General features: G+C 40.4%; 1 protein-coding gene across 1 annotated transcript in view; it reads right to left on the bottom strand.

Annotated features, from left to right (window-relative positions):
• Positions 1-26,486, bottom strand: part of Acsl3 (acyl-CoA synthetase long-chain family member 3) — a 30,223-nt gene extending 3,737 nt beyond the window's left edge. Inside the window, exons 1-14 of the mRNA XM_013010723.1 lie at positions 26,431-26,486; positions 21,124-21,537; positions 13,224-13,401; positions 12,246-12,355; positions 10,922-11,060; positions 9,268-9,418; positions 8,230-8,353; positions 7,955-8,026; positions 6,958-7,097; positions 5,925-6,097; positions 4,296-4,370; positions 3,480-3,671; positions 2,703-2,817; positions 875-1,032 (exon numbers count right to left, since the gene is read on the bottom strand). Of these exons, the coding sequence (XP_012866177.1) occupies positions 875-1,032; positions 2,703-2,817; positions 3,480-3,671; positions 4,296-4,370; positions 5,925-6,097; positions 6,958-7,097; positions 7,955-8,026; positions 8,230-8,353; positions 9,268-9,418; positions 10,922-11,060; positions 12,246-12,355; positions 13,224-13,401; positions 21,124-21,501 (2,005 nt within the window). The 5' untranslated portion in view covers positions 21,502-21,537; positions 26,431-26,486. The remainder of the gene's footprint in view (positions 1-874; positions 1,033-2,702; positions 2,818-3,479; positions 3,672-4,295; positions 4,371-5,924; positions 6,098-6,957; positions 7,098-7,954; positions 8,027-8,229; positions 8,354-9,267; positions 9,419-10,921; positions 11,061-12,245; positions 12,356-13,223; positions 13,402-21,123; positions 21,538-26,430) is intronic.
• Positions 26,487-26,951: the final 465 nt, after the last annotated feature.

Here is a 26,951-nt window from a genome sequence, read left to right as displayed (position 1 = left end):
GCTCAAGTGGTAGAGCGCTAGCCTTGAGCTGAAGAGCTGAGGGACAGCGCCCAGGCCCAGAGTTCAGGCCCCACGACCGGACCCAAAAATAAAAATAAGAATAAAAAATAAGCAAGCCATGTACGACAGTGTGCACATGTGATCCTAGCTACTCTGGACACATAGGTAGAAGGGCTGTGGTTCTAAGGATGGCCTAAACAAAAATGTAAGACCCTGTGGAAAAGGCAAATAAAGCAAACAAAACAGGAGGAGAGGAGTTGGTGTGGTTCAGATGTTAGAAACCTAGAGTTCCTAACTCCGGTACCATCAAAACCAACAAAGAAAAAAAAGTTTGTTTTTGGGTTTTTTTTGGGGGGGGGTCCAGTCGTGGGGCCTGAACTCTGGGCCTGGGCGCTGTCCAGCAGCTCTTCAGCTCAAGGCTAGCACTCTACCACTTGAGTCACAGTGCCACATCCGGCTTTTTTTTTCTTTTTGCTTATGTGGTGCTGAGGAATCAAACCCAGGGCCTCAGACATGCAAAGCAAGTGCTCTACCACTGAGCCACCTTCCCAGCCCAAAAAAAAAAGATTTTAAATGCTAGCCAACTAAAGAGTAGAAAAAGGCAATTCATGAACTGAGGATAAACATGAAATAATATGAACAGGTTTAAAAAGCAGAAAAATCACCTACAAGAAAGAACCAAACAAATTCTGGAACAGAAGGACACAATCAATGAGTAGGAAACAAAGCTGCCCGATGAGAGTTTAAGAGATGTGGCATCAGCTGTGGGATGGGAACAGCCTGGGTGCTTGGGAGACGGGAGCGTTTGGTGAGCAGGAAGGAGGCATGCTCTTCCATCTCAGCTCTTGCCATCAGTCCCATTCAGAGGACTCACCTGAAACAGCAGCTTCAGAAAGCACCTTCAGGACCTCGTTTTCCATCTCACTGCTGTTACACAGCTCCTCCCACGACCCTTTAAGTCCTTTCTTCAAAGCTAGTTCTGTTAGTTCCTTTTGATTTGGCACAACAAAGCCAATGACATAAGAATGATAGCTGAAATGTACAAAGGGCAATTTAGCTAAGGAACAAAATAGTACTAATACTAACTGAAGTTACTGATTGCCTTGACATTTTCTAATTTTCTTTTATTGCATGGGCCCTACTTGGTAGCAACTGTAATAGCAGCTAGTCTTACATGATACATTCCAGTACTTTAGCATTTAAAATTGTTCATAAATTCCAAGTATACGTAACTGCACACTATTATATATGTAAGTATATGATACGTATATTATTATACTTTTAGTAATAGTTGGCCTCCAGATTATTCTAGAATGTGATTAGCCAGAAGTGTAAGTTAATGTGTACCTAGCAAACACCATTTTAAAACTGACATTTCCTGAACATGAATGCTTCCTTTTCTCAAGAGCTAATAGTGCTGTCCACCAATGCATAGCAATGGGTGCCAAATATGCATTTTTAAAAGAAAATTAAAACATTAAAAAATTTACCTTTAAGAAAAACAGCCATATGTTAAAAACAAATCTAATAGGTTAATGATTTTATCTAAAGAAATGTAACAGCAAAGCAAAATAATGTGATTGTGTCCACTTTCTTTTTTTTGGGGGGGGGGGTCTAGTCATGGGGCCTGAACTCTGGGCCTGGGCGCTGTCCCTCAGCTCTTCAGCTCAAGGCTAGCACTCTACCACTTGAGCCACAGCATCACTTCCGGCTTTTTTCTTTTTGCTTATGTGGTGCTGAAGAATCGAACCCAGGGCCTCAGGCATGCAAGGCAAGCGCTCTACCACTGACACCTTCCCAGCCCCTATGTCCACTTTCTTATTGTGAGAATCTGTGAGGACAAAGGGACTCTCAACATGCCAGAGGCAGACACCTGTGAAGACTATAAAAACTTCAACCTGAAGAAATGGTAGCTACATCCGGAAGAAAAAAGACAGGCCTGGTTATTGGGACCTAGTTACATCCAGACCGATAGCAGTACTGAAGAAACCACTGATGGCTAGTTAAAGGGCAAAACCGTTGGAAAACCAGAGGTGAGATTACCCAATTTCCAAGATTCAAAAAAACTCCACTTCAGAAAATGGCATTCATTCTGAACTTCATCTACAACTTGAGCTATAAACCAAAGTCTCTAAATTGATCCTTCTGAAACTTGATTTTCCCTAATTATAGCAACCTCTACTGACAGATTCCTTGGCTTACACATAAAATGTAACATCATCGAAAGTGGAGAATAATGACCATGTGGATTATTTAGTGTAATCATAGTTCTAGTCTGCATTTCCAACACATTCCCAATCATGTGGTTCTGGGATTTTAACAATTCCTTTCCCAAGCAGCAATGGTATGTTACTCTGCAGCTTAACAAGCGCTTCCTTCAGGTGGCCAACTCCCCCCAAGTGCTGAGCAGGGGAAGCTAAAGGCAAGGTAGTTAAGCAGTGGGCTGCTCACTAACACCACTGGACAGCTCTGTGAAGCTTCAGTGCACAAGGACAGGGAGCTAGAGGCAGCAAAGCTGTGGCTCTCTACCACAGTGTAAGAGATGGAAAGAAGGAAACAGGAAGGTGAGGGGAGGCATTCTAGGGAAAGAATCCGTAAATGGCTCTAAGGAAGAGGCCATGCTCAGAAATCAAGAGGAAGAGTTCCTAGAAAAGTTCTGCAGAGGCTCATATAGGATGGAAATGTGAATTCCACCTTCTTACCTGTTTGCATATGCACAAATGTTATCAATCAGAGGGAGATTCTTCAGAGCTGCTTCCACTTTCCCAAGAGAAACATATTCCCCTGCCTGTAGTTTTACAAGGTCCTTTTTACGATCTGTGCAGAACAAAAGCAGGGAGAGGGAAACACTGAGAATATTAATACTTCAATACATATAAATGGTGGCAGCCTAGACTGCCGGGCACTCAAAACTCTCCTGCCTCACCTTCCTCTCGTAAGTGCTGAGATGCAAGTGTGAGCCACCACATCCAGCTACAAATGTCCTTTAAAAACAAAACAGAGTTGGGAATGTGGCTTAGTGGTAGAGTGCTTGCCTTGCATGCCTGAGGCCCTGGGTTCAATTCCTCAGCACCACATAAGCAAAAAGAAAAAAGTTGGAAGTGGCTCTGTGGCTCAAGTGGTAGAGCGCTAGCCTTGAGCTGAAGAGCTGAGGGACAGCACCCAGGCCCAGAGTTCAGGCCCCATGACCAGACCCCCCCCCAAAAAAAAGTATCAAAAGGCCAAAAGTGGTGCTGCGGCTCAAATAGTAGAGCACCAGACTTGAACAAACCAAGCTCTGGGACAGCAGCCAGGCAAGCCCAAGTCTGCTGGCACAACAAATTAATTAAGTAATTGTATTACAGAGACAATAGACCAGACTGCCACTAACAAGAAGATATGCTCTTACATCATTAAAGAGCTACTAAAAAACATACCATACCTCCTGCACAAAACCACCTGAGAAGCATTCACTTCCAAGAAAAGATATGATTGCTTACCAATAATCTTCAAACAACCATCAGGGTCAAACTCTCCAATATCTCCAGTACAGAGCCATCTCTGCCCATTTTCATCTTCAAAGAAGTCAGCTTTTGTCTTGGCTTCATTTTTGTAGTATCCCATTGTTACATTCTGACCACCGATAAGAATTTCACCTCGGGGATGTGGTTTATCAGTATTAAAATATCCACCTAGTAAACAGAGTAAATGTAATTAATTCACTTTTTTGATCCTTAAGTGTACCATGTGTTAATTCAAAATTCAATTAAAGTTTCCCAAAGAAAGCAGACTGGATAACAAAGCTCATCGACATGAAACCTACAAGTAGTCATAATATTCAATGCATAGCCTACTGAAGAGAGAGTTTGGATTGGAAAGGATGGAGAAAAATAATGGAAGGGGTGATACTACGTATGTAGCTTTAGAAAAATATAGGCATTTAAAATAAAAACAGCCAGATGTTGATGGTTCACACCTGTAATCCTAGAGCTACTCAGGAGGCTGAGATTTGAGGATCACAGGTAGAAGCCAGCCCAGGCAGGAAAGTCTGTGAGACTTATCTCCAGTAAACTACCAAAAAAGCTAGAAGTAGAACTGTGGCTCAAGGGGTAAAGCACTAGCCTTGAGGAGAAAAAAAAACACTCAGAGACAGCATAAGGTCCTGAGTTCAAGCCCCAGGACCAGCAGGGGATGGGGGGGAATCAAAACAAGCACTTGTAGATGACTGTGCATTCTAAAGGAATACAGAAAATGAAATAATTTATCAAGTTTTATCCTATAAAAATTAAACCTCTATAGTTAACATAGGTTGTTACCTTCCTCCCAGTTCTTTAATTTGATTTCACAGCAATCTAGTGGTGCTCCCACTCGGCCAGTATTGTAGTCCCACACTAATATGCAAAAGGAAGAAAGGTGAGAACAGTAAACATTACCTCATTTTTTCATTTATTAAATACCTCAACTTACTAGAAATGGTGAACTGACGCCATAGCTTAGGAATCCGCACAGAACCACTAAAGCAGGAGCACAGGCTGTGCAGTCTGCACAGGTGCAGTTTTGAACAGTCCTGACTTCCCACTACAGGCTGGAAAAGCCCCACAAGTAGGCAGACTCAACAGCAAAACCCAGCATGAAGATAAAGCCAACTCAGAGTCTAGTCTTTACTACGTGTTGAACTAACATGCCCCCAAATTACACTTTGCCCCATATGCAAAAAGGCAGGGAAGGGAACTGAATTGGATATTGTTATTAAAATCATCTTTAAAATAAAAATTATGCCAGGTGCTGGTGTTTCATGTAATCCTAGCTGCTCAGGAGATTGAGTCTAAAGAATAACAGCTCAAAGCCAGGTGGGGACAATAAAGTCTGTGAGACTAGGGGCTGGGAAGGTGGCTCAATGGGGCTGAGAAGGTGGCTCAATGGGGCTGGGAAGGTGGCTCAGTGGGGCTGGGAAGGTGGCTCAGTGGGGCTGGGAAGGTGGCTCAGTGGGGCTGGGAAGGTGGCTCAGTGGGGCTGGGAAGGTGGCTCAGTGGTAGGTAGAGCGCTTGCCTTGCATGCATGAGGCCCTGGTTCCATTCCTCAGCACCAAGCAGAAAAGGCCAGAAGTTGTGCTGTGGCTCAAGTGGTCAAGCATTAGCCTGAGCTGAAGAGCTGAGGGACAGTGCCCAGGCCCAGAATTCAGGCCCATGACCGACCAAAAAAAAAAAAAAAAAAAGCCCATGAGACTCATGTCCAATAAACTATTCAAAAGAGGGGAAAAAAAAATATCTGAAGTAGTTTGGGGCTGGGAATGTGGCTCAGTGGTAGAGTGCTTGCCTTGCATGCATGAGGCACTGGGTTTGATTCCTCAGCACCACATAAGCAAAAAGAAAAAAAGCCGGAAGTGGCACTTTGGCTCAAGTGGTAGAGCACTAGCCTTGAGCTGAAGAGCTGAGGGACAGCGCCCAGGCCAGAGTTCAGGCCCCACAACTGGACCCAAAAAAAAAAAAAAAAAAAGTGACACACACTGGAAATCCAGATCACAGCATCAACTGCCAACCCTGTTAGATAAGAGTGTTTGGAGTCCCATGTTAGAGGCTGATGGGATACCCATACTACTTTCTTAGTAGGCCTCACAAAACTGGAGTAGATACCTATCTGTGTGACTCTACCTCCCAATGAGACTGCTCTTGCCTCTCTGTGTCCACTTCAGCTACCAAACCCTATTTAAAAATATTCAGTTCTAGTTCCAAGCCAGGCTGGAGAGTAAGTCAGAGAGGGCTCCCAAGATGTAGGGAAAGAACTTCACAATTATGATCAATAATTATAGCATCTATTCTGCTCCGCACAAATCTACACCACTTTTCTCCCATATATTTTAAAGAATAACTCGAGAAAATAACACCATAAGCTGCACTCCTGTCTCAGATGGGACACTAGGCGGACATCTCACAGGCAGCACTAACCTTCTGTAATTGTTCCAGCCCCTGTGGATTCAGTGAGTCCATATCCCTGACCAACAGGACAGCAAAAACAGATATTCATGAATCGCTGTGTGGTTGCAGAAAGCGGAGCACCACCACACAATAAAAGGCGAATATTTCCACCTAGCAAGCTTCGAACTTTCCGGAAAACAAAGCTAAAAAGAAAAGAACAAATTAAGCAAAATTTTAAAGCTGAACAGAATTTTATCTTTAGACTAATCTCTCAATTTTGTTAAGTAAAATATTGGGATTAAATGACCCATCAAGGTTACCCAGAAAATTCAGGAGAGTCTCTTGACCCACTACTTGAATGTTAATTTTTAAAGGTAAAGGTAAAAAATATATGATTTCCTTGTAAGAATTTCTCAAGAAAGCCGAGTTCAAGTAACTCACACCTATGATCCTAGCTACTCAGGAAACTGGGATCCAAAGGACCAAGGTTGGAAGCCAGCCAAGTAGAAAAGTCCCTTTAGACTCCATCTCCAGAATAACCAGCAAAAAGCCAGATTAGAGGCGTGACTCAAGTGGAACAGTACTAGCCAAGCAAGCAAGCTCAGCGAGCAAGCCAAGCAACCCTTGGTACTGATAATAAATAAAAAATAAAATAAAAAGAACTCTTCAAGTATTTTCTGAATATTGCAAATAAATTAAAGTTGTTAGACTTAATTTTATACAACATGTTGCCCAATTATTGGCCACAAAATGTTTCTTACATCATAAGCACATAATACATATCACTATATGCACAGTATATACCATTTTTTAACCATTCAAAAATAAATATTTATGGAATTTACTAAAACTTTTTAACTTACTTCAGATTTATGTGTATATTAATATACAGTTATCTAACTTCTAAATTTCAGTATAACTTAAAGCTTATTGTTAAAAGGAAGCTGGGTAAGAAAAGTAACAAATCAATTCAAATTAACATGTTTCTGAGAATAACCTCTCTGCTTCCTATCCTCAAACAGGAGGAGGACCAGGGCTGAGGACACAGCTGCTGGCAGCTTACCTGTCACACAATGGAGTACTATGCCCTTTTGAAATCTGCTCCATCTTATAATTATAGGCCAGAATAAACAAATTCCGCTGAAAACTACTCATTTCATTCACTTTATTCATGACATTCTTATAGATTCGATCCATGATTTCCTAGATATATAAAAACGAAGTTTTTAATTATATATGGATTATGTATATAAAGCTTAACATTATTTCTATCACTGTTAGAGGTCTTAAAATTTAACAGTCTATCAGGACCAAGTAGTTTAATTTAAAATTACAATTTTGTTAAAACAATTTTAATAAGAGATTTATCTAAGATCAGGCAGGAATATATTGGTTTTGGTGGATGAAACCCAGGGCTTTAAACATGTTAGGCAAGTACTCTACCACTGAGCTACAGACTCATCCTTCCACTATTAGTTCTTTATATTGCTTTGCTAGTTATCTTATTATTGAACTACAAATGAAGTTTGATAACATAAATGAATTCTTTGAAATAGTTAAAATCTAATTTTATCTTATAAAAAGACCATGCTTATATAAAAAGACTGTGCTTTGCCGGCTAGGTCATTACTGTAATTCATACATTATTTTAAAAAATTGTCTCTCAACAACTTCAGATATTTATAAATGAACTAAAATTTAAAGTAAGACATTAACACTTAATTATACTGAAATATCCCAAACTACTGCCCAAATATGACTTTGGAGCAGCTGTATAATCATTCTTGATGTGAACATTCAAGCCCCTAATAAGAATCCCCCAACACTTCAAATAGTAACAATCAGCACATAACAGATATAAAGACCACTGTTTTAGAGGCTAGGAGAGGGAAAAGAGCTCATAATGACACGGAAGCTGAAATCTGAGTATTCAGTAAGAATAAAATAAAAATAAAGGAAAATAATATTGTAAAGTTTAAGGCAATAATGACAAGGGGATGGAATGAATTCTATGTGAGCCACCTTGCTACTGTGGCTGGTGATAAGTGGCCGGGTCTTACCGGGACAGCTGCCATCAGGGTTGGTTTCAACATGGATGTATCCCCTTTGCTTCCTTTTTTTATTTTTGAAGACTATAAAATAGAAAAAGTGACCTATATAATATGATCTGTATTTATTAAGCAAAATGGAATTCTTACATCAAATAAGCATGTCTTTTTAATTAGTTATAATCTAACAAACAAAAGGCAAGAGCTTAACTGTCATACTGACTGGGAAGGGGTGCGGGGGATACTAATTTTTTTTTTGTATTTCAAGTCACTGACATTTAACTTACCTGATCTGCTAACGTCTGTGGTGAAGAGTACCCAATGCGGCATCCATGAGAAAGACAAACCAGCTCTGCACTGAGTTCTAGAACATGGGCCAGGGGCAGGTACCCAATATATACATCGTCCTCTCTGCAAAGACAGGCGAGAAGCAAAAGTGAGGAGTGCCCTCTTCCAGAAGTGACTGAACAGGAGCAGGTTTGAAGGTACAAAAGCCCTCAGGGCATCAATTTGGGCTTCCCATTGTGGGTTGAGCGAGGGGAGGCAGGGAAGACAGACGGGGAACTGGGAGTGTCAGGAATAAAGGGCTACAGCTCAACCTGAAACTGAAGGGAAGTGGTCTGTTTTCAGATAAACACTGCAAAAGTAAGGTGCTAGGGCCAAAGAGGGGATGGGTAAGTGAACAAAAGAAATCATCAAATAGATGGTCTCTGAATATAGAAGAGATGTCCTGCTCATAACAAATTCTATCTTAAGAGTTTTTTCCCCCCCTTACGTACATGCATACAAGAATTTTCTCAATGCATTCCTAAGTTCAATGTAATAATTCACTGTATGTGCCTGTGTAATTTCTTCTTACTACACCAAGTCAGTCATAACAATACTGATCCCACCCTGGGAATGCTCCCTTTCCAATCCCTCAAATCCCACCTGTATCTTCCTACTCTAACAGCCTCCCCGGTCTTCTCCCACTGGAATCTGTCTCAAAAATCTAAATCCAAAACTGAATATATCGTGCTACCTGTTCACCTGAACTATATTTTGATTTAAACATGATTCTATACATAAGGCAACAATACCAAATGGTTAAAGGATTCCCAAATAAAAATTTGCACTTTTAAAAACTTAATGAAACCAGTACCTATAAATGCTCTTGTAAATCTCACAGATATAATTATTTTGTATTTAACCTTACTGTTCTTAGAAAATGTCTACTATACACAGACTCTGAGTAAGTTAAGTATATACTACTAAAATGACACTACAGTGAAACCAGATGTGCAGAGATTAACACCAAGGTCCCGCATCCCTTTACGACGACATACCCCAGTTTGGGAATCCTCCTCGCCATCCCAGTTATACCAGCAATGATGTTGCTGTGGGAGATCATGACGCCCTTTGGGATTCCTGTGGACCCACTCGTGTACATGATGACTGCAATGTCTGATGGCAATGGTTTGCTATGAGGCTTGGTTTCTGTATTGAAGAAAAGAACAAATGTCCACTTCTGAGGAATTTAATCATGTTACCAATCATTTTTTAATCAAGCTCAACAAAATATTCACGTGGTAGTTAGGAAATAGGAACATAAATTCTATTTTCCAGGAAAACAAAGGCTATTCTACCAATTCCACTAAGAAATAAAAAGGCCTTAGATGAGGGTACCCAGGAATGTGCTGACAGACAACTTCCACATTACACTTGAGGGTTCAGGATTACAAAACAGTGTCTCCCGCTGGCAGTCACAAGACTATGAGTCTAAGATAAGATCAGCAGCAGACCAAAAGAAATGGATAACACACATAAATCATCTGGAGGATTTAAGTTTAGAACTACCATACTCGTGAACTTCTAAGAAAAAAAAAATCTTTAAATGTGTTCCTAGGAGAATAAGCCCTTCCTTTCCTATCCATCCAGGTAAGATGTCTTAAAAAAGAACCATACATGGCTTCTTCCTTTCTCTAAGCCTAGTCCTCAACAGCCACAGGCACCATCATTCTCTGTGGGCAACTTACTTCCTCCCACAGCTATCTTGAATACCTAGCTTCCTCTAGCATCTAAACCTCTTAAACCAAACTTAACTCAGGAGTGAATGTGTACATGCCAATGCTGACTAGATATCAACATTTGCATTTCCCACCAGCATCTGAAATTCAACATGCTCAAAATGAACACCATTGCAGTATATCACTAACAGTGGTACAACTGGGCCCTGAGAGGACAAAGTATCTAGCTCTAAGCTTTTGCAATATCCTAAAAAACTCAAAAATACTCTAGCAGTACTTCCTAACACTTGACAGTCACATAACTTCTACAGTACCATGCCTAGATAGAGTAGTTGGAAGTTAAAAGATTGTTCCTTGCTGGGTATTGGTGGCTCACACCTGTAACCCTAGCTACTAAAAGGCTGAGATGGAAGGATATCAGTTCAAAGCCAGCCCAGCAGTAAAGTCTGTGAGATCCTTTATCTCCAATTAACCACCAGTAAACCACAAGTGGAGCTGTAGCTCAAAAATGGTAGAGTGCTAGCCTTAAGCAAAAGAACTCAGCGCCTCAGTTCTGAGTTTCAGCCCCGTGACCAACAACAGAAACAAAAAGTAGTCCTCCTTTCTGGAAGGGCAAATAGAAAAAGGAGGGAAAGTTAGCTGCCCTATCAGTTAATAGAATAGTTCACAGGGGTAAATCTAATGCCATTACTTATAAAACTTTTAACTCCCTAAAACTATCAGAAAAGGGTAAGAGAGAAGTGAACAGTGTAAAACTCTCTTAATTTCAAATTCACGCTACCGTTAGAACATTAATGTATTTTTCCTGAAGCCTTTCTTTAAACTCTAGTACTCCTAGAACTTGCTTCCACCTGAATATCTAGAAAATCACTGTGCCAATCCTTTGATCTAACTTCAGAGCTCATCCTTGGCATAGTTCTGGCGATCATGGTGATATGAGAATACCCACAAGAATGAAGAGCACGTGACATACCCGTGCTGGCCTTTGCGCCCAGGGCCTGCACTGCAGCCATGGTATGTACAATGACACCTTTGGGGAACTCGGACCAAGTTGGTGGCTTCCCATCAACGGTGATAATGTGCCGTAGGCGGGGGACCAATGAAACTATATCCTGGAAGAACAAAGCATTTGTTATGTTTCTTATTCCATGGGTGAGCAAACCGTTCAGGAGCCAAGAATGGGAGTTCACCACATTCACTGCCTTATTAATCTCTTACCTCAACAAAACAAGAGGACTGAGTTTAACTTTATTACTTTACACCACTTAACTATTTTATTTAACTTACTATATATACATAAATTTTTTGGGGGGGTCCGGTTGTGGGGCCTGGGCTCTGTCCCTCAGCTCTTCAGCTCAAGGCTAGCACTCTACCACTTGAGCTACAGCGCCACTTCTGGCTTTTTTCTTTTTGCTTATGTGGTGCTGAGGAATCAAACCCAGGGCCTCAGGCATGCAAGGCAAGTGCTCTACCACTGAACCAACTTCCCAAACCTTAACTTACTGTATCTAACTTACTATTATTATATAGAATTTTATTTGCTGGGTAAACCACCTTTTTCCAATAAAATCATAATCACAAGTTAATTACTGTCCTACAAATTCTAAGCATAGTTATCTTGCCCATGTAATTGTAACCCCTCTGTACGGTATTTTCACAATAAAAAAAAATTTTCTAAGCATAGGCAAATTGAACCATATAGCCCAAAGTCCCTCGTGTTTCAAGGTTAAGGATGTATGGAGAAAGAGAACTCACTTGTTGTCAACAAAATGAAGAAAAAGATATTATTGGGCTAGAGGAAGACATCAGGAAACTAAAGAAACGGTTTTCCCTGCCAGGCACCAGTGACTCACACCTATTATCCTAGCTACTCAGGAGGCTGAAATCCGAGGATTATGGCTCAAAGCCAGTTCCATGAGACTCTTATCTCCAATTAGCCATCAGAAAACTGGAAGTGATACTGTGGCTCAAGTGGTAGAGTACTAACCTTGAGCTCAAGAGCTGAGGGACAGCACCTAGGCCCAGAGTTCAGGCCCCGTGACCGACAAAAAAAAAATAAAGTTGTAGCCAGTTCAATTTAGACACATGCATTAACTATCTGTACATCTGGGTTATTTGAATGCAAAAACATATGAAAGTAACTTTTTGTGTTCCAAAGAATCAAGTATCATATACCTAAAAGCTTGTAAAATATTAAAGACTTAGTGTATCATAACAGAACTGAGGATCATTAATAAGACTCGTTACAGTAAGAAGTCCTAAAGTTTCAGGCAGTTACAAACAACTGCAGATCTCACCTTCAACTTTGTTTGTAAAAGTTCTTTACTTGTAATGATATTGGTCACTTCTGTTTCATTTAGTCCATGAACAATGGCTGGACCTCCCAGGGTAGCATATAATGTGACAACTACAAGGAAAAGAAGCACACATCACTTACTCTAATGCTTCACAAACTGTAAAATAAAAATACCAAGTAACCTCTTATGTACTGACTTTTAAATATCTTAATCATTGGCTACTTGGTATTAGTAGTACATAGAATTAAAATGATACACTGAATATAAAAAAATGTTAGCACTGATTATTCTAGTTTAAAAAAGATCTAAACAAAAACATCCTTAGAAATGGTAAGATAATATAAACAGTAACGTGGATTTGTATTTATTTTTCTAACATAGAATGATTGTGAAAAGAGTACTTCTTTGAAATGTAAGGCAAACTCCAACCTCTGTAAACAAAAAGGCAAAGCCTGTTTTAAGTGGAAGAGTTTCCAAGACATCTGTGGAAAACTTCTTGATTCACTTGAAAGATAAGACATCTCCAAGATTACAGTGATATTTTGGCACCAAGACTTAAGCTTCAAAGCCTGAGGCATTCCAATTACCACTCAAATGCCCCAACACAGAGTTGGGCCTCTCCTGTAACTAGAGCATCATCAGATTCCAATTTTAGAGGTCCAATCTTATTACTAACAAAAATGTATTAGCACAACCACCAGTAACTTCACAAGGGAACAGGAGAGATGGTAATTGAGCATCTAGTTCTCTAGATACAAAGGTTCAAGACACTGCACCACATTTGACTGGTTCATACACTCCACAACTGATTTTTCTTCCAAAACAGAGTAAAATAATTCCAATGCCTAACAATTAGTCCTTCACTAACTGGATTCAAGGTGAAAATTAACATCATTATGTTAACATCTTATGAGTGAATGTTATTTCACTCCCCAAATGACAAATTCACTCTTTCAAAAGACAGGAAAGCCCACATACGCTGGAAGTTATACATGAAACAGGCCTGTGCAGCAATCATCCACTCCGCCCTGGTCTCACAGAAAATGGCAATGTTGGTCTTCGGTTTCTGTCCCAACATCTGTAAGCCATTGCCAAAATTAAAGGCTCGAACGAAGACGTCTTCATAGGAGAGCCAATTATAGTGTCCAAGAATAACCTGATAAAAACAAAAGAAAAACTAAATACCTTTTAATACAAAGTATTAACTTATAGAAATAAATCAGAATATGTTCCAAAAATTTCTAACAAACAGAAAGCTGTTTTTCCCAATTAATGCTAGAAAATGAGATTTGGCTTTGTGGTATCTTCTATTATGACAACTAGAATCCTATGCTAAATCTTTGCAACAGAAGGTTTTGGCCTTGGTTTTGATTTTCAACAATGTTCAGATTTTGGCTTAGTATGGTGACGCATGTCTAAAGTCTACAGCACTCAGCATACTGGGACAGCACTGGGAGTTTGTGGCCATTCAGGGCTACATATCAAGAGATGTTGAAGAGATAATGGGAGGAAGAGCAAAGAAACGGGGAGGGAAAATAAGAGCAGGAGGAAAGATGAAACAACAAATCCAATTTCTGCTGAGTTCCCATGGTATACACTTGTAACCCTAGCTACTCTGTAATCCTAGCTAGTCAGCAGATCTGAGAATCGGGGTTCAAAGCCAGCCTGGGCAGTAAAACTGGAAGGAGCTGTGGCTCAAAGTGGTAAAGCACAAGCCTTAGGCAAAGAGCTCAGGAACAGGTCACCCAAGCCCTGAGTTCAACCCCCACGATCAACAAAAAATTCTATTTCCTAACAGGCATATACTAATAATTCATGTATAAATTATTTACTCAAATGACACAGGTGTTCATTTAAAACAAACTAGTAACTAAGTAATTCTGATGTCAAAATTTCACTTCCCTTTACTTAATTTCTGGATTTCAATACCAAATAGCACAATATGATCCATTAAGCAGAAACTGGCCCTGCTACTCAAGCTCACAGAAATTCCAATTTGAACTGCTGTATCTGTATCTGAATAAGGAAAATAAATATGTCTCTATGCAAACATGTGAGGACTATGTTATATAATTCAAAGTCCTTTTGTTTAACTTTAATACCCACTGGTATCCCCAGCCTGATTATTTTTTGTGTTTATCAGAAATTCAAGCTTGCCTTAGTAACACTCTCCTTTTAAAGTTGCTTAATCTATTTTTGTCTTTAGAAATTTTCTTCAACTTAAGTGGTACCACAATTGTACATATAAGAACAAGACAGGCCAATCACCTGTGGCTCACACCTGTAATCCTAACTAATCAGGAGGCTGAGATATGAGGATTGCCATTAAAAGCTAGTGCAGCCCAGAAAGTCAGTGAGATGTGATTCTTACCTCCAATTAACCACCAAACAGCTGTGGCTCGTGGTAAAACACTAATCTTGAATACAAAAGCTCAGTCCCTGAGTTCAAGCCCCAGGACTGGTACCAAAAGAAAAAGAGAGAATAAAGAACAGACTGTATGCACGGTGTGTGTGTGCAGTTATGTTGTTAGTATACATCTCAAACGCTTGGAAAGTAATTTTAGATATTCTGATACACACTTATAATCCCACCACCAGGGAGGGTGAGGTATGAGAATCCTGAGTCTAAGGCTAGTCTGGGCTCAAAGGTAATTTCCAGACCATGCAAATGGGCAAATAAAGTAATATATAATTGCATAAAATTTCTGACTATTAATTTTTTAAAATGTAAACAATATCCATGAGATTTCTAGAAGATGCTAGGGAAAGAAAAAAATGAAAAATAATCATGCTGCCCTCTAGTGTCCCACTGAATGAGATTTAAGAATTTTTTGGTGCTTGACATCGGAGCTTGAATCTGGTGCTGTCCCTCAGCTTCTTTGCTCAAGGCTGAACCTACCACTTCAGCCACATCTCCACTTCCAGCTTTTTGCTGGCCCGGCTAGCTTCAAATAGCTAAGATTATAGGCATGAGCCACCAATATCTAGTGTTAGGGGAAAAAAATTCTAACTTGGCTCAATGAGTGAATATCAAGCCACTTAGAAGGTAGATACCAGGAGGATGGCCATCCACAGGAACCCAGGCACATTTGTGATACCCCATTTCAAAGAATACTGAGGTACACACCTGTCATCCTACTTACTACACCTTACTCAGTTTCACACATCAGTTTCAGGCCAATTCAGCAAAAAAGTTCACAAGACTATCTCAGCAGAGGAAAGCTGGGCCTGGTGGGCACACTTGTCATCCAGACTAGTGAAAAGTGTAAAACAACAACACTGTCCAGGAAAAAGCAAGACTTTATCTCTCAACATGAAACTGAGCAAAAAGGGCTAGAGGTAAGAGACCTAGCCCAAGCCGAAGAGCACTGACACCTGAGCTCAAACCACAGTACAGACAAGCCAAGCAATCAATTCTTAGTTAGATGGATAAAGGACCTGAATTAAGAAAACAGAAACTGTGCTAATCCCAAACTCTCACCTTGCTCTGTAACCCCAATGAAATGCTCTGCAGTGCTGTGTTTTTGTCAAGTTTTCATAAGTTTGAATTTACTTCAAGTCCTACGATGCCCCCCAAATGTTCTGCACCTTCTAAGGCTTCTGGAAGTGAACCCAAGCACCAGAGGAAGATGCTCACCATCAAAGAAAAGGTGGAACTTTTCAACAAAAAGCTACATGGCTGTAGGCCACCACTACAGAATCAACGAATCTACTATTTGCTACATAAAGAAAGAGGAGCAGAATATTAGATCTATGGCAATGATGACTTTTTTTTAACAAGACTGCAAAAGAGGATGGTCATTTCCCGCAAAAAGGCCATTGCAAGGATGGAATCTGCACTGGCCCTACAGATAAATGACTGTAGAAAAAAATTTTCTCACTGGATACCAACACCATCTGGACAAAGACCAAGAAACTTTGTGGAAAGCATGGAAGTTCACAGATGGTGCTAAGGATGAAAACAAGGACCATGACACAGAAGCAGGACTATCAAGCACTTCTCTCTCCCATCAGACCAACCCCACTCAGTGCCAGCATTGCTCTACACAGAGAAGCTGCCTCTGTGGATAAAGCTGGAGCCCAGGAGTACGTGAACGATAAATTCAAATCCATCAAGAAGGGGGCAGATGCTGTCTCATATTTTTATTATGAAAGATGAAGTAAAAGCCCCTGGTTTTAAGGCTCCAAAAGATCAAATAACTGAGTATGGGAATGCTGTGAGCTTTATGATAAAACCAGGGCTTATTTTATAAGTGAAAAACCCAAAGGCCCTAAAAAACAAAAATAAGAATGTGTTGCCTAAGTACTGGATGCACAACCCCAAGGCCTGAACCATGAAACTCCTCAGGGGTGATTGGTTCCACCAGTGCTTTATCCCATAGGTTCAAAGTGCTTCTGATCATAGACAGTGCTGGCGGCCATGCTGTCAATCTGTCCTATAAAGGCGTCCAGATAAAGCTCTTGCCACTAAACACCACGTTGCTCATTCCGCCCATGATTCAAGGCACTATTCACACTTTTAAGGCAGTCTACGTGCAAAACATCCTGCAAAACCTGGTTGAAGGGCTGGGAATGTGGCTTAGTAGTAGAGTGCTTGTCTAGCATGCATGAAGCCCTGGGTTCAATCCCCAGTACCACATAACCAAAAAAGCTGTAAGTGGTGCTGTGGCTCAATGTGACAGAATGCTAGCCTTGAACAAAAAAGCTCAAGGACAGTGCCCAGGCCCAGAGTTCAAGCCCCAGGACTGGGTCAGGGGGAGGGGGAGGAGGGCACAAAACCTGGTTGAAGCTATGGATTTGGATGAAAACTTCTCACTAAAACATACTGGGAGTGATTACAATATTGTATCTGTCTCCTAAATATTCAGAAGGCTATAAAGGAGATGAAGAGTGAAACAATAAATGGAGGCTGGAAAAATTTGTAGTTAGAAATGGTCCACAATTAAAAGGAATTCTCTCCTGAGTCCATCACTCTACAGTAGTAAGGCTGTGAAGCTGGCAAAACTACTGGGAGGAGATGGGTTTCAATGATATGACTCCTGACAACATGAATGACCTAACTGATGTCCATTCACAACCATTGATGGATAAACACCTGATCGAGATGACAAAGTCAGCAAATGAGGAAAAGGATGAGGAACAAAACAAACTACAGGTTGAAGAGGAGGAGGAAGTTGGCCTTTGGCCTAACACTGGGTCCCCCAGGTGCTTCATTTGTTGCACTTCATAAATACAATCGAGTGGCGTGTCAGTTTATAAAAGCTCAGAAGAAAAAGCTGCACCAACAACTCCGGTAACTAGGTTAATCACTCAGATGAAGAGATCAGTTACACCTATCAGAAACAGAAGTTATGGCCCAGGGGGAAGATACTGCACCACCTGATGATGCATCTGATGAGGAAGTGGAGGCTGTGCAGTACCTTCATTGCCATCACTGCTGCACAGCTACATGATTCATGATCTTCATCATTCAAGTTGTGTGTACTTCAGTGGTGAGTAGCCAGATAGAATTTTCTAAGTTGTTAAAGCTCGAGAGTGTAAAAAGAGCACAGGAAGTGTTTATAAGAGTGTGGGAAAGGTTAGTAAAAGAGTGCGAAAAGCTTATAAGGCTTATAGAACAGTGGGGCTCATAAAGTCTTAAAACCTATAAATGATAACATTTAACACTGCTACTTCTCAGATTTTCATTTATGGGGGGGGGCCCCTCTGGAATGTAATTCCCACAGTAGGTGAGCGATCACTGCACTTCGAGACCACATGGTTGAATGTTCCTGACAAACACCAGACTCTCAAGGATTTTGCCTCAAAGAGTTTCCCAAATTTCCATCTTCAATTTTGACAGTCCCAAATTAGATATCCAATGATTTAATTGAATGTTCAATGGAGATGGTCCAATGGACACATCAAATGTAGCAAGTGCCAAAGCTCATTCTTTCTCCTTTTCTCTTTCTCTGTATCCTTCCTAGAGTTGCAGAGAATAGTATGCCACCTCTCACCACCCCCCACTCCAAGTGTTCCATAAAGTTTAGGAATTATTCCCCAACACATTCCCAAGTCCATCAATAGGGCCTGTCCACCCTATTCACAAAATAGACCCTAAATCTAGCCATTTCTTTCCACCATTCCATCCATTCCTGGCATTCAATAATTCATCTCTGTTCTTATTTCACACCAACTGAGCAAACTGCTTACACTCCTCTCCCCCTACAACTCACATAAAAGAGGTCACTACCCTGCTTAGCATTCTGTATGGAGGGCTTGCTCTTCCAACAGAGTCCAAAACCCTTACCCTGTTCCAGCAAGCCCCAAGACCAAAGCTCTACTCTCTCACCCTGCTCACTTCCTGAAAGGGTAACCTCATCCTTCTGGCCTTCAGGCAGGCTGTGCTGGAGCAAGGCAAGGGAAGAAAGTCCTATCTCTGGGTCTGCCTTATTAACTTGTGTGGCCTAAGAACCTCATTCAACAAAGGCTTTTCTATTTCTTTAATTTTTAAAATTTTATTGTAAAGGTGATGTACAGAAGGGTTGTGGTTGCGTAAGTCAGGTAATGAGTACATTTCCTTTTGAACAGTGTCACCCCCAAGAGATTATTTCTGTCTCAAACATCTACTATACTGTACTCCATCCCAGTGCCAGCTCTAAAATGTTGATTCCTTCAGTTCAGGTCTCAGTCTAACCATAACATTATTTTGCAAGCCTTCTTTATCAACCAGGTGCATTTTTTTTCTCAGCAGCTTCATCAACATACTGCTTCTCTTCCTCTCAGCATACATTAAGACATACACAAGAAAACCAACCGGTGTTTTGTTCATTACTGTTAAGAGGAACTCTGCAATTTACTAAGTGTGTGGCAAAGATAGGTACTTAAGCACAATTTCAACTCATTATGAATTGGAAGTCTGAGGAAATCTTCTCATCCTCATCTTTTTTAGTCAGCTGTGGAACTTGAACTCAGTGCCTGGGCACTGTCCCTGCCACAGCTCCAGGTTTCTGAGTGGTTATCCAACCGGGGCAGAAAAGCCCTGGTTGGCTTCAAACTGCAATCCTCAGATATCAGCCTCCCTGAGTAGCTAGGATTACAGGCATGAGTAATCAGCATCCAGTTTACAGCTTCATTTTTAAAGACTGGTTTTGATCCAGGTGCTGGTGGCTCATGTCTGTAATCCTAGCTACTCAAAAGAGGCTGAGATCTGAGGACTGTGGTTCGAAGCTAGCCCAGGCAGGAAAAGTCTGTAAGCCTCTGATTTCCAATTAACCAGAAAAAAGTCAAAATCGGAGGTATGGCTCAAGTCATAGAGTGCCAGTCTTGGGAGAAAAACATGCTGCTAACTCCAAGTTACTCTAAAGTTAATGAAGAAAAAAAAAAGTTATTGAAAGAAATAGAAAAATATGTCTTTTAAAAGTAAAGTAATGGCTGGGATATAGCTCAGCGGGAAAGTGCTTGCCTAGCAAGTGCAACATCCTTGGTTCGATCCCCAGTACCAAAAAATAAAGATAAAAAGAAAAAATACAGTTAAAAGCAAAGTAACCAGGGTTGGGAAGGTGGCTCAGTGGTAAAGTGCTTGCCTTGCATGTCTGAGGCCCTGGGTTCGATTCCTCAGCACCACATAAGCAAAAGAGAAAAAAGCCGGAAGTGGCGCTGTGGCTCAAGTGGTAGAGCGCTAGCCTTGAGCTGAAGAGCTGAGGGACAGCGCCCAGGCCCAGAGTTCAGGTCCCACGAATGGACCCAAAAAAAAAAAAAAACCAAAACAAAACAAAAGCAAAGTAACCATACAAACAAGAACTCATTGTACATACGACAGAATTAAGAAAAAGGGAAGAGTAAGTCCAAGGGGGTGAGAATGATGGAGGGGACAGTGATAAAGGTAAATTTTATTTATAAGCTGCTTTGTTGAATGGCAACTCCTTCGTACAACTACTTAAAGATAACTTTAATTTTTTAAAGCATAGTAAACTATGTAACTTCATCCAAATCTGAAGCTATGAGGAAGGTATGTTTACAGACTGTTCCAAAAGACAAAATGTAAAGTAAAAGTAAACTAGGTTGATGAATTACATGTTTTTAGCTGAAAGGAATTACTGACATCTACTTTTTTTGCCATCTCCTTTTATGTCTAGAAGAAAATGACGTGAAATTTATTAAGGTAAATGGTAAAATTAATGGGCTACTAGAAGTTAGTTAGGTAATATGCCCCATGGCTTTCTCATTGCCAGAAAATGAAGTTCATTTCATTAAAGTTGTGATTATTTGTGTTCTCTTCCTGTGAGCTGTGCATTGCTCATGACTAGCAGAAAAGCAAGACTCAAGGAGTCAAGATGTTTCTAGAACTGGTTAAAAGAAAAATGGCTTTGCCTTCAAAAGTTTTAAACTTATTACCTAGCTTTTTTTTTTTTTTTAAAGACCATGTAACCCAGAGACTGGTCCCAATCTGTGATCCTCCTACTTCAGACTCTTTTTAGAGTGCTGGAATTACAGCACTCTAAATTACAGACAAGCATGCCTGGCTCTGGTCATGCATGTCTCAATTTCAAATCAACAATGGCAAGGTCCTCTATAGTAGTTAAAAAGAAAGCTTAAAACTACATAAATGGCACATATCAAGCACTCACTGCAAGCCCCATGAAAATCATCAGACACAGCAGGTCACAGACCAAGACCTGGACTGTTTTCCAGAAAATTCAGGGCGTATCAGTGCTAACGTATAGACATCAAAAGAGGCACAGTCTAGCCCCTTCCCCTACAATAGCAGAGGACTCCAGCAGGAGCAGCTGCCGCCATTTCTAAATGCACTATACACCGTGGGCAGAGAAGGTAATAAAAGATCATCTTACCAGCCCAGAGCTCGAGCCCATGACTGACCAAAAACAGATCATCTTACCTTTTTAAAGATTTTTCCATTTGGTTGTACTTCATCTTCTTCATTTAAAAGTTCACGTGTTCCCAAAAGTCTTTTGTCTTTAAATTTGTTTTTTGCATACATAAAAATTTTATCTAGTGTATCACAGCCGGGGTACAATATTGAAGCCAAATGATTCACACTATGAACAGATCTGTATGCTGAGTCAGGCTTCGTATTCACAGGCTTTGCTTTAATTTGGTCTGATTTCTCTTGTCTTGAGTCAAATAAGAAATAAAACGGAATGTATGTTAGAAGTGTGTAAAATGATATTATTAAGTGTATGAAAAATAAAAGAATGGGGTTGATGGTCTGTTTTAACTTCATGGTAGATGGTGTTGAAGATGCGTGGTTATTCATCAGTGTTCAGAGAACAGAACAGACTGCAGCAAGAATCTAGAAAAAAAGAGATAGACATTAATTAAAAATCACTTTAAGAAAATTTCTTCATTTTAGACACATTAATTTTTGTGGATATTTTGGTTGTTTTTGTTGTTTCTCTTTCAATCAGATGAGTTAGTACACTAGACCCCTGCAATGTCCTATTATTTTTAGGAGACACAGTTGTACCATGTCACCATTTACAACAGAATTCCACAGAGAAGATACCACCACATACTATCAACAGGAGGCCTTTCCATGTTACCTTATATATCCACAGAGCACTTCTGAAGAAGCAAGCCAGAGAGAGAAGAAAATAAGTAAGAGACCACATTTCCTTGACTTCAGTATTCTGCTCTAAGCCTTCTACATGAAGGCTCTGGCGGCAGCAGCCACTACTCAGTTAAAGCTGCATTCTTTGGGGTCTGTGAATGTGGCTTAGTGATAGAGTGCTTAACTAGCATGCATGAAGCCCGGGGTTCGATTCCTCAGTACCATGTAAACAGAAAAAGCTGGAAGTGGCACTGTGGCTTAAATGGTAGAGCACTAGAAAGCTGCGTTCTTTCCTAATGAGTGCCATTTTCCCTCTGGACAGCATCAAGTAACTGTAGTTGACAAACACAGAACTTATTTTTCAATTTGTCTATTTAGACAAGTACAACTGGGAGGCAAGAGGCAGTAAACTACAGTTTACTGTAGTATGTATTTGGCATTCATCAGATTTACTGAAGCTTTACCATGTTGGATACAGCTCTAAGTGCTGGAATAAAGCAGCTTAAATCTCTGCTCTTGTGGAAGGCACACCTTCCCTCTAGGCCTGGTAGTAAGTTGAAGAAGGTTATGGGGTGAAAGAGGCAAAGTTCAATATATTATATGGGTAGTTGGGGAGAGCCTCTCTAAAAAGTTAATATATACCAAAAGAGACTTAAGGGAAAACATGTGCTCCCTTCCTACTTGAAAGAAGAATGTTCCAAGCAGAGGTAACCATTGAGTGGCATCAGAGTAGTAACAGCATTGTTTAAGAAACAGACTGAAGCAGGCTGCGCCCTGCCCAGCCCCAAATCCACAACTACGCTTCTGTCCCCAGATGGAGCAGGCAGTTGGCATTTTTCATCTCCTACCCTTCAGCTCCATGTTGCAAGAGATTGCAAAAATCCCTTCTTTCCAGTTTCCATTTATAAGGCAAGAACTCTACCCCCATGGCAGCCGGTCAAATTCATGGACACAGACTCCCTTTGCTTCAGTCACGTTTTTTATAGTTTTGTGGTTATCAGTACTGGGGCTTGAACTGTGGGCCTCACACTGTGGCATGACTTTTTTGTTCACAGTTGGCAATTTACTACTTGTGTCACGCGTCTAGTTCCAATGTTTTGCTGATAAGATTCTGGAGGAATTTGTTTGCTGAGACTGACTTCAAACTTTAAAGCCTCAGATCTCTTGACTACTGAGCATCTAGGTTTACAGACATGAGCTACCAGTGCCTGGCTTCCCCAGCTCACTTTTCAGGTAGAGGCTCTATGCACATAGAAAAGCCCCCATGAAGGCCAGCAGCCATACCCATGGCTTAGCACGGCCCTTGTAAAGCAGAGACCTAACTGCAAGGAAAACAGAGGGTCTTCCACAGCTAGAGAAGCAGGCCAATAAAATAAGAAGAGAACTCCTTAGCAATTCCTGAGACTGAGCTTATTTGGAACACAGAATGGAGAACTTCATGCCTCTCAAAACACTTTCAGAAACTACAAAGAGTGTATTGGTGAGCAATTGAGATGAGGCTAGAGCCATATTACCAAATTAAAGAAGCAGAGTTTAACAGCAATAAGGAAAGAGGTGACTAAGAACCCTTGTAGATTCAGAACCAACCTATAAAGCTGGACTCTGGCACAACCTCCACTGAAAAGCAAATATTTTAGTTAAATCAAACTGTGGAGCAATTCATGGTCCAGAGCTATGTCCAAAACAATAAAGCAATCACCTAGAAAGTAATTAAGTGAAAAGTAACTCAATAAAGCTCGGCTCTGCTGAACACGTCTCTCCTTAAGGAGGGCAGTTCAGAGCACCAGTGTGTGTGCCCAGGGATGTGCCCCCTGAAGAACAATAGCAGAGAACACTGTGCCAAGGAAATAATGCTCAATGAAAGACCCCAGCCAAGTCACTCAACAAAAAAGCAAGCAGGTAGCAAAGGAAGACATTGCTACATGGTCTAGCATGTACAGATCATAACTCAAATTATGAGTCATGTGAAGAAACAGCAGCATGACAGAAACATAAAGGAAAAAAAAAGTAGGCAACAGAACCTGTCCCTGACATGGCTCAGTTGTTAAGATTTAATAGCCATCAAAGCAGCTATCATAAATAGTCAGGAAAACTAAGAGGCCATACTATAACATACTAGACGTCAAATTTGTTCAGTTGAAACACTTCTAAAATCCCCAGAATTTCTGTGAAGGGGAAGGACTTTCTGTGCATATCTTTTTTATCAAACCATACATTTTATTAATGAAGTGATTTGGGGTAAATAGGGGCTGCTTGTCAAAGGAACTGGTATATGATTAGAAAACTGGAATTTTCAATCCTATCATCTGATTAATGTGGCAGGGAGGGCAGATGTAGATTGAGCTAATAATCATCAATGGCCATTGATAAACCCTAAGCAAGGTGCCAAAGCATGATTGTACCACAAATCCACAGGGACATTAGCTCCCTGTGGGTCTGCTCAAGACCATTCTAGATCTCAGTATGTGTACCTCTTGTATTTGAATTCTAATATCCTCTACAATGAGCTAGCAACAGCAAATCAAGTGTTACCCTGGATTCACCATAAAACAGTGTCAAACCTGGAGAGTTATAGAAAATTTCCCAAAGGCAGCCATGCCACACAGCAGTACGGTACTACTTGGCATCAGCAAGGTCTAGGCCCTGCCCCTGTGGGATCTGCACTAACTTCATAGCTGCTGTCAGAGTTAAACTAAACTGTAACCAGCTGATGTCCAAAGAACTGCTTGATTATAGAAACACATACAGTGTCCAAAGTGCTGGGCCAGTGGTGCACTTTTAAGACAGTTTCATTCAGGACAATACAGATTTATACATTCTAGGTTAAACAGATCCAGTACACACTGAAGAAAGTGGATTGGGCCTTTATAACAGGAGCAGAGTAGATACAGTCAATTTTAACATTAGATAAGTAGGATTGAAATATGTCTGCAAATGGAAACAGGCACATCAAGATGGCATAATTTTTTAATTCTACTGGATTGGCCAGGTTAGGAGGCAAAAATGTATCCCTCCTTAAGTCTCAAAACCTTACAAGTCATTATTAAGATTCAGGAAAATTGTTCTGTCTGAAAAATGCAGGTTCCATATTGATGTCAACAGCAGTTACCTCCTATCAAGTAAACCTTTGAGGCTCAGAAAGGATTTGACTCTCCTTTGGCCGCTCTGCAGCCTTTCTCCTTAAGACTAAAAATACGTTCCTTTAAATAACAGGATGCTACAAGTGTAGCACTCAGTAGCAGAGCACTTGCCTAGTATGTGCAAGGCCCTGTTGCTTACTAGAAAAGGGGATTTTAAATACATATGCACACCATACACCAGTCTCAGCCTTGCCACCAGCTGCTATGAAATCTTGACCAGGCCATAAAATCTCACCAATGATATTGATAAACTTCAACCACTGCCTATTAACTTTATCACCTTGTGCTGTTCCCTGTAACTGTCCTATGTAAGTTTACCTTTAGCTGATATAATGCTAAAATTCTTCAGGTCACTTTATCCTTAAATTCTTGCTCCAAAATTTCAAATACCCCAAATCATTTCAGAAGCCACAATAAAGACAAAATAGAATTGTGATAAATCATGTATGACCCTAAGAACTATAGTTACCACACAAAACCCTTCTACAGGCTAACAAAAAGGTCCAGTGATGTTTCCTAACCTTGAATTTATAATTTCTTTTAAAGTATCCAATTGGAATACAGTAAGACAAACACAAATTCAAAATGATCATCACATGTTGACATGGCAATCAATGTAATCAATGGTAAACTCTGTAAAATAAAGAAACTAGAGTTCTATTCCCTTGTACAGATACTTAATAGGGAAGTCCTTACTGAGGAAAGGAAAGTAGAAGCCAGGTGTTGGTGACTTATGCCTGTAACCTTAGCTACTAGGGAAGCTTAAATTGGAAAAATTGAGGTTCAAGGCCAGCCAAGGCAGAAAACCTCACAAACCCTTTCTGAATATAGACGCCTGACTGTTATGCATATACCTGTACTCCTAGCTATGAAGCTATGGCACATACATATAGTCCTCGCTATGAAGGGAAGAATATGTACAACATGGACAAGGCAAGCAACTGACCCTTTTTCAAAGGTGACCAGCACAAGGAAGTGTTTGAAAGTATGCCACAGAAATAAGAGTGCCTGCCTGGTAAATACAAGTGGGGAAAGGGGTAAGATAACACTGCTTAAACAATAAATATATTGTTCGGTAAGTTTGTATGGAATTAATACTTTCTCAGTTTAGCCTTAATTGGTTTTAGTCTAATGTATTTTTAATGTTTCCTAATATCCAGGGTCCTGACTGATGTAATTGTAATCCCCTCTATAATAAAGTTAATGAATAATGTTTTTAAAAATTCATAAGAGAGGTAGGCTTCAGTGGCTGCTGCCTGTATTCCTACCTTTCAAAAGTTTAAGATCTGAGGATTGTGGTTCAAAGCCAGCCCACGCAGGAAAGCCCATGAGCCTCCTATCTCCAACTAACTTGAGATGTGGTTCAAGCATAAAGTGCTAGCTAGGTTAGAGCAAAGCACTGAGGGACAGAGTTAAACCTTGAGTTCAAGCTCCAGGATTGGAACCTCCCCTCCCCACCCCCAAAAAAACCTTATAATTAAAAAACTATGTTTACCAGACAACGGTGGGAGGTACTCGTGCCTTCTCAGTATGCTCCTTTAACATCAAAAGCTGTCAAAAAATACACATAAAAATAAGTTATCATTCATAGTCTAATCAAAGTCCCAATATCAACTTTTCCCTTAAGATATTTTACTTCTAAAACTCAAGTTTTCTATAAAAAATATTCTGTAAAATTTTCCTGAAAACACCATTACCATATCAGTAAATGGCATGTAAGCATATAATCCTTATTTCTAAAAAAGTATAGTATACTCACTAGGCGCCAGTGACTCACACCAGTAATCCTAGCTACTCAGGTGGCTGAGATCTGAGGATTTGGGTTTGAAGCCAGCTCAGGCAGGAAAATCCATGAGACTCATCTCCAATTAGCCAAAAAACCCGGAAGTGGAGCTATGGCTCAAGAGGTAGAGCTCTAGCCTTGAGCAAAAAAGCTCAGGAACAGCACAAGCTCCAATAATCACCACATACATACATATATACATACATACATACATACATACGTACATACATACA

The sequence above is a fragment of the Dipodomys ordii genome, unplaced genomic scaffold, assembly GCF_000151885.1.
Source record: "Dipodomys ordii isolate 6190 unplaced genomic scaffold, Dord_2.0 Scaffold1, whole genome shotgun sequence".
In the NCBI taxonomy this organism is placed as follows: domain Eukaryota; kingdom Metazoa; phylum Chordata; class Mammalia; order Rodentia; family Heteromyidae; genus Dipodomys; species Dipodomys ordii.
The sequence above is the reverse complement of the archived record's forward strand: the minus strand, read 5'-3'. Positions and strand labels throughout refer to the sequence as shown.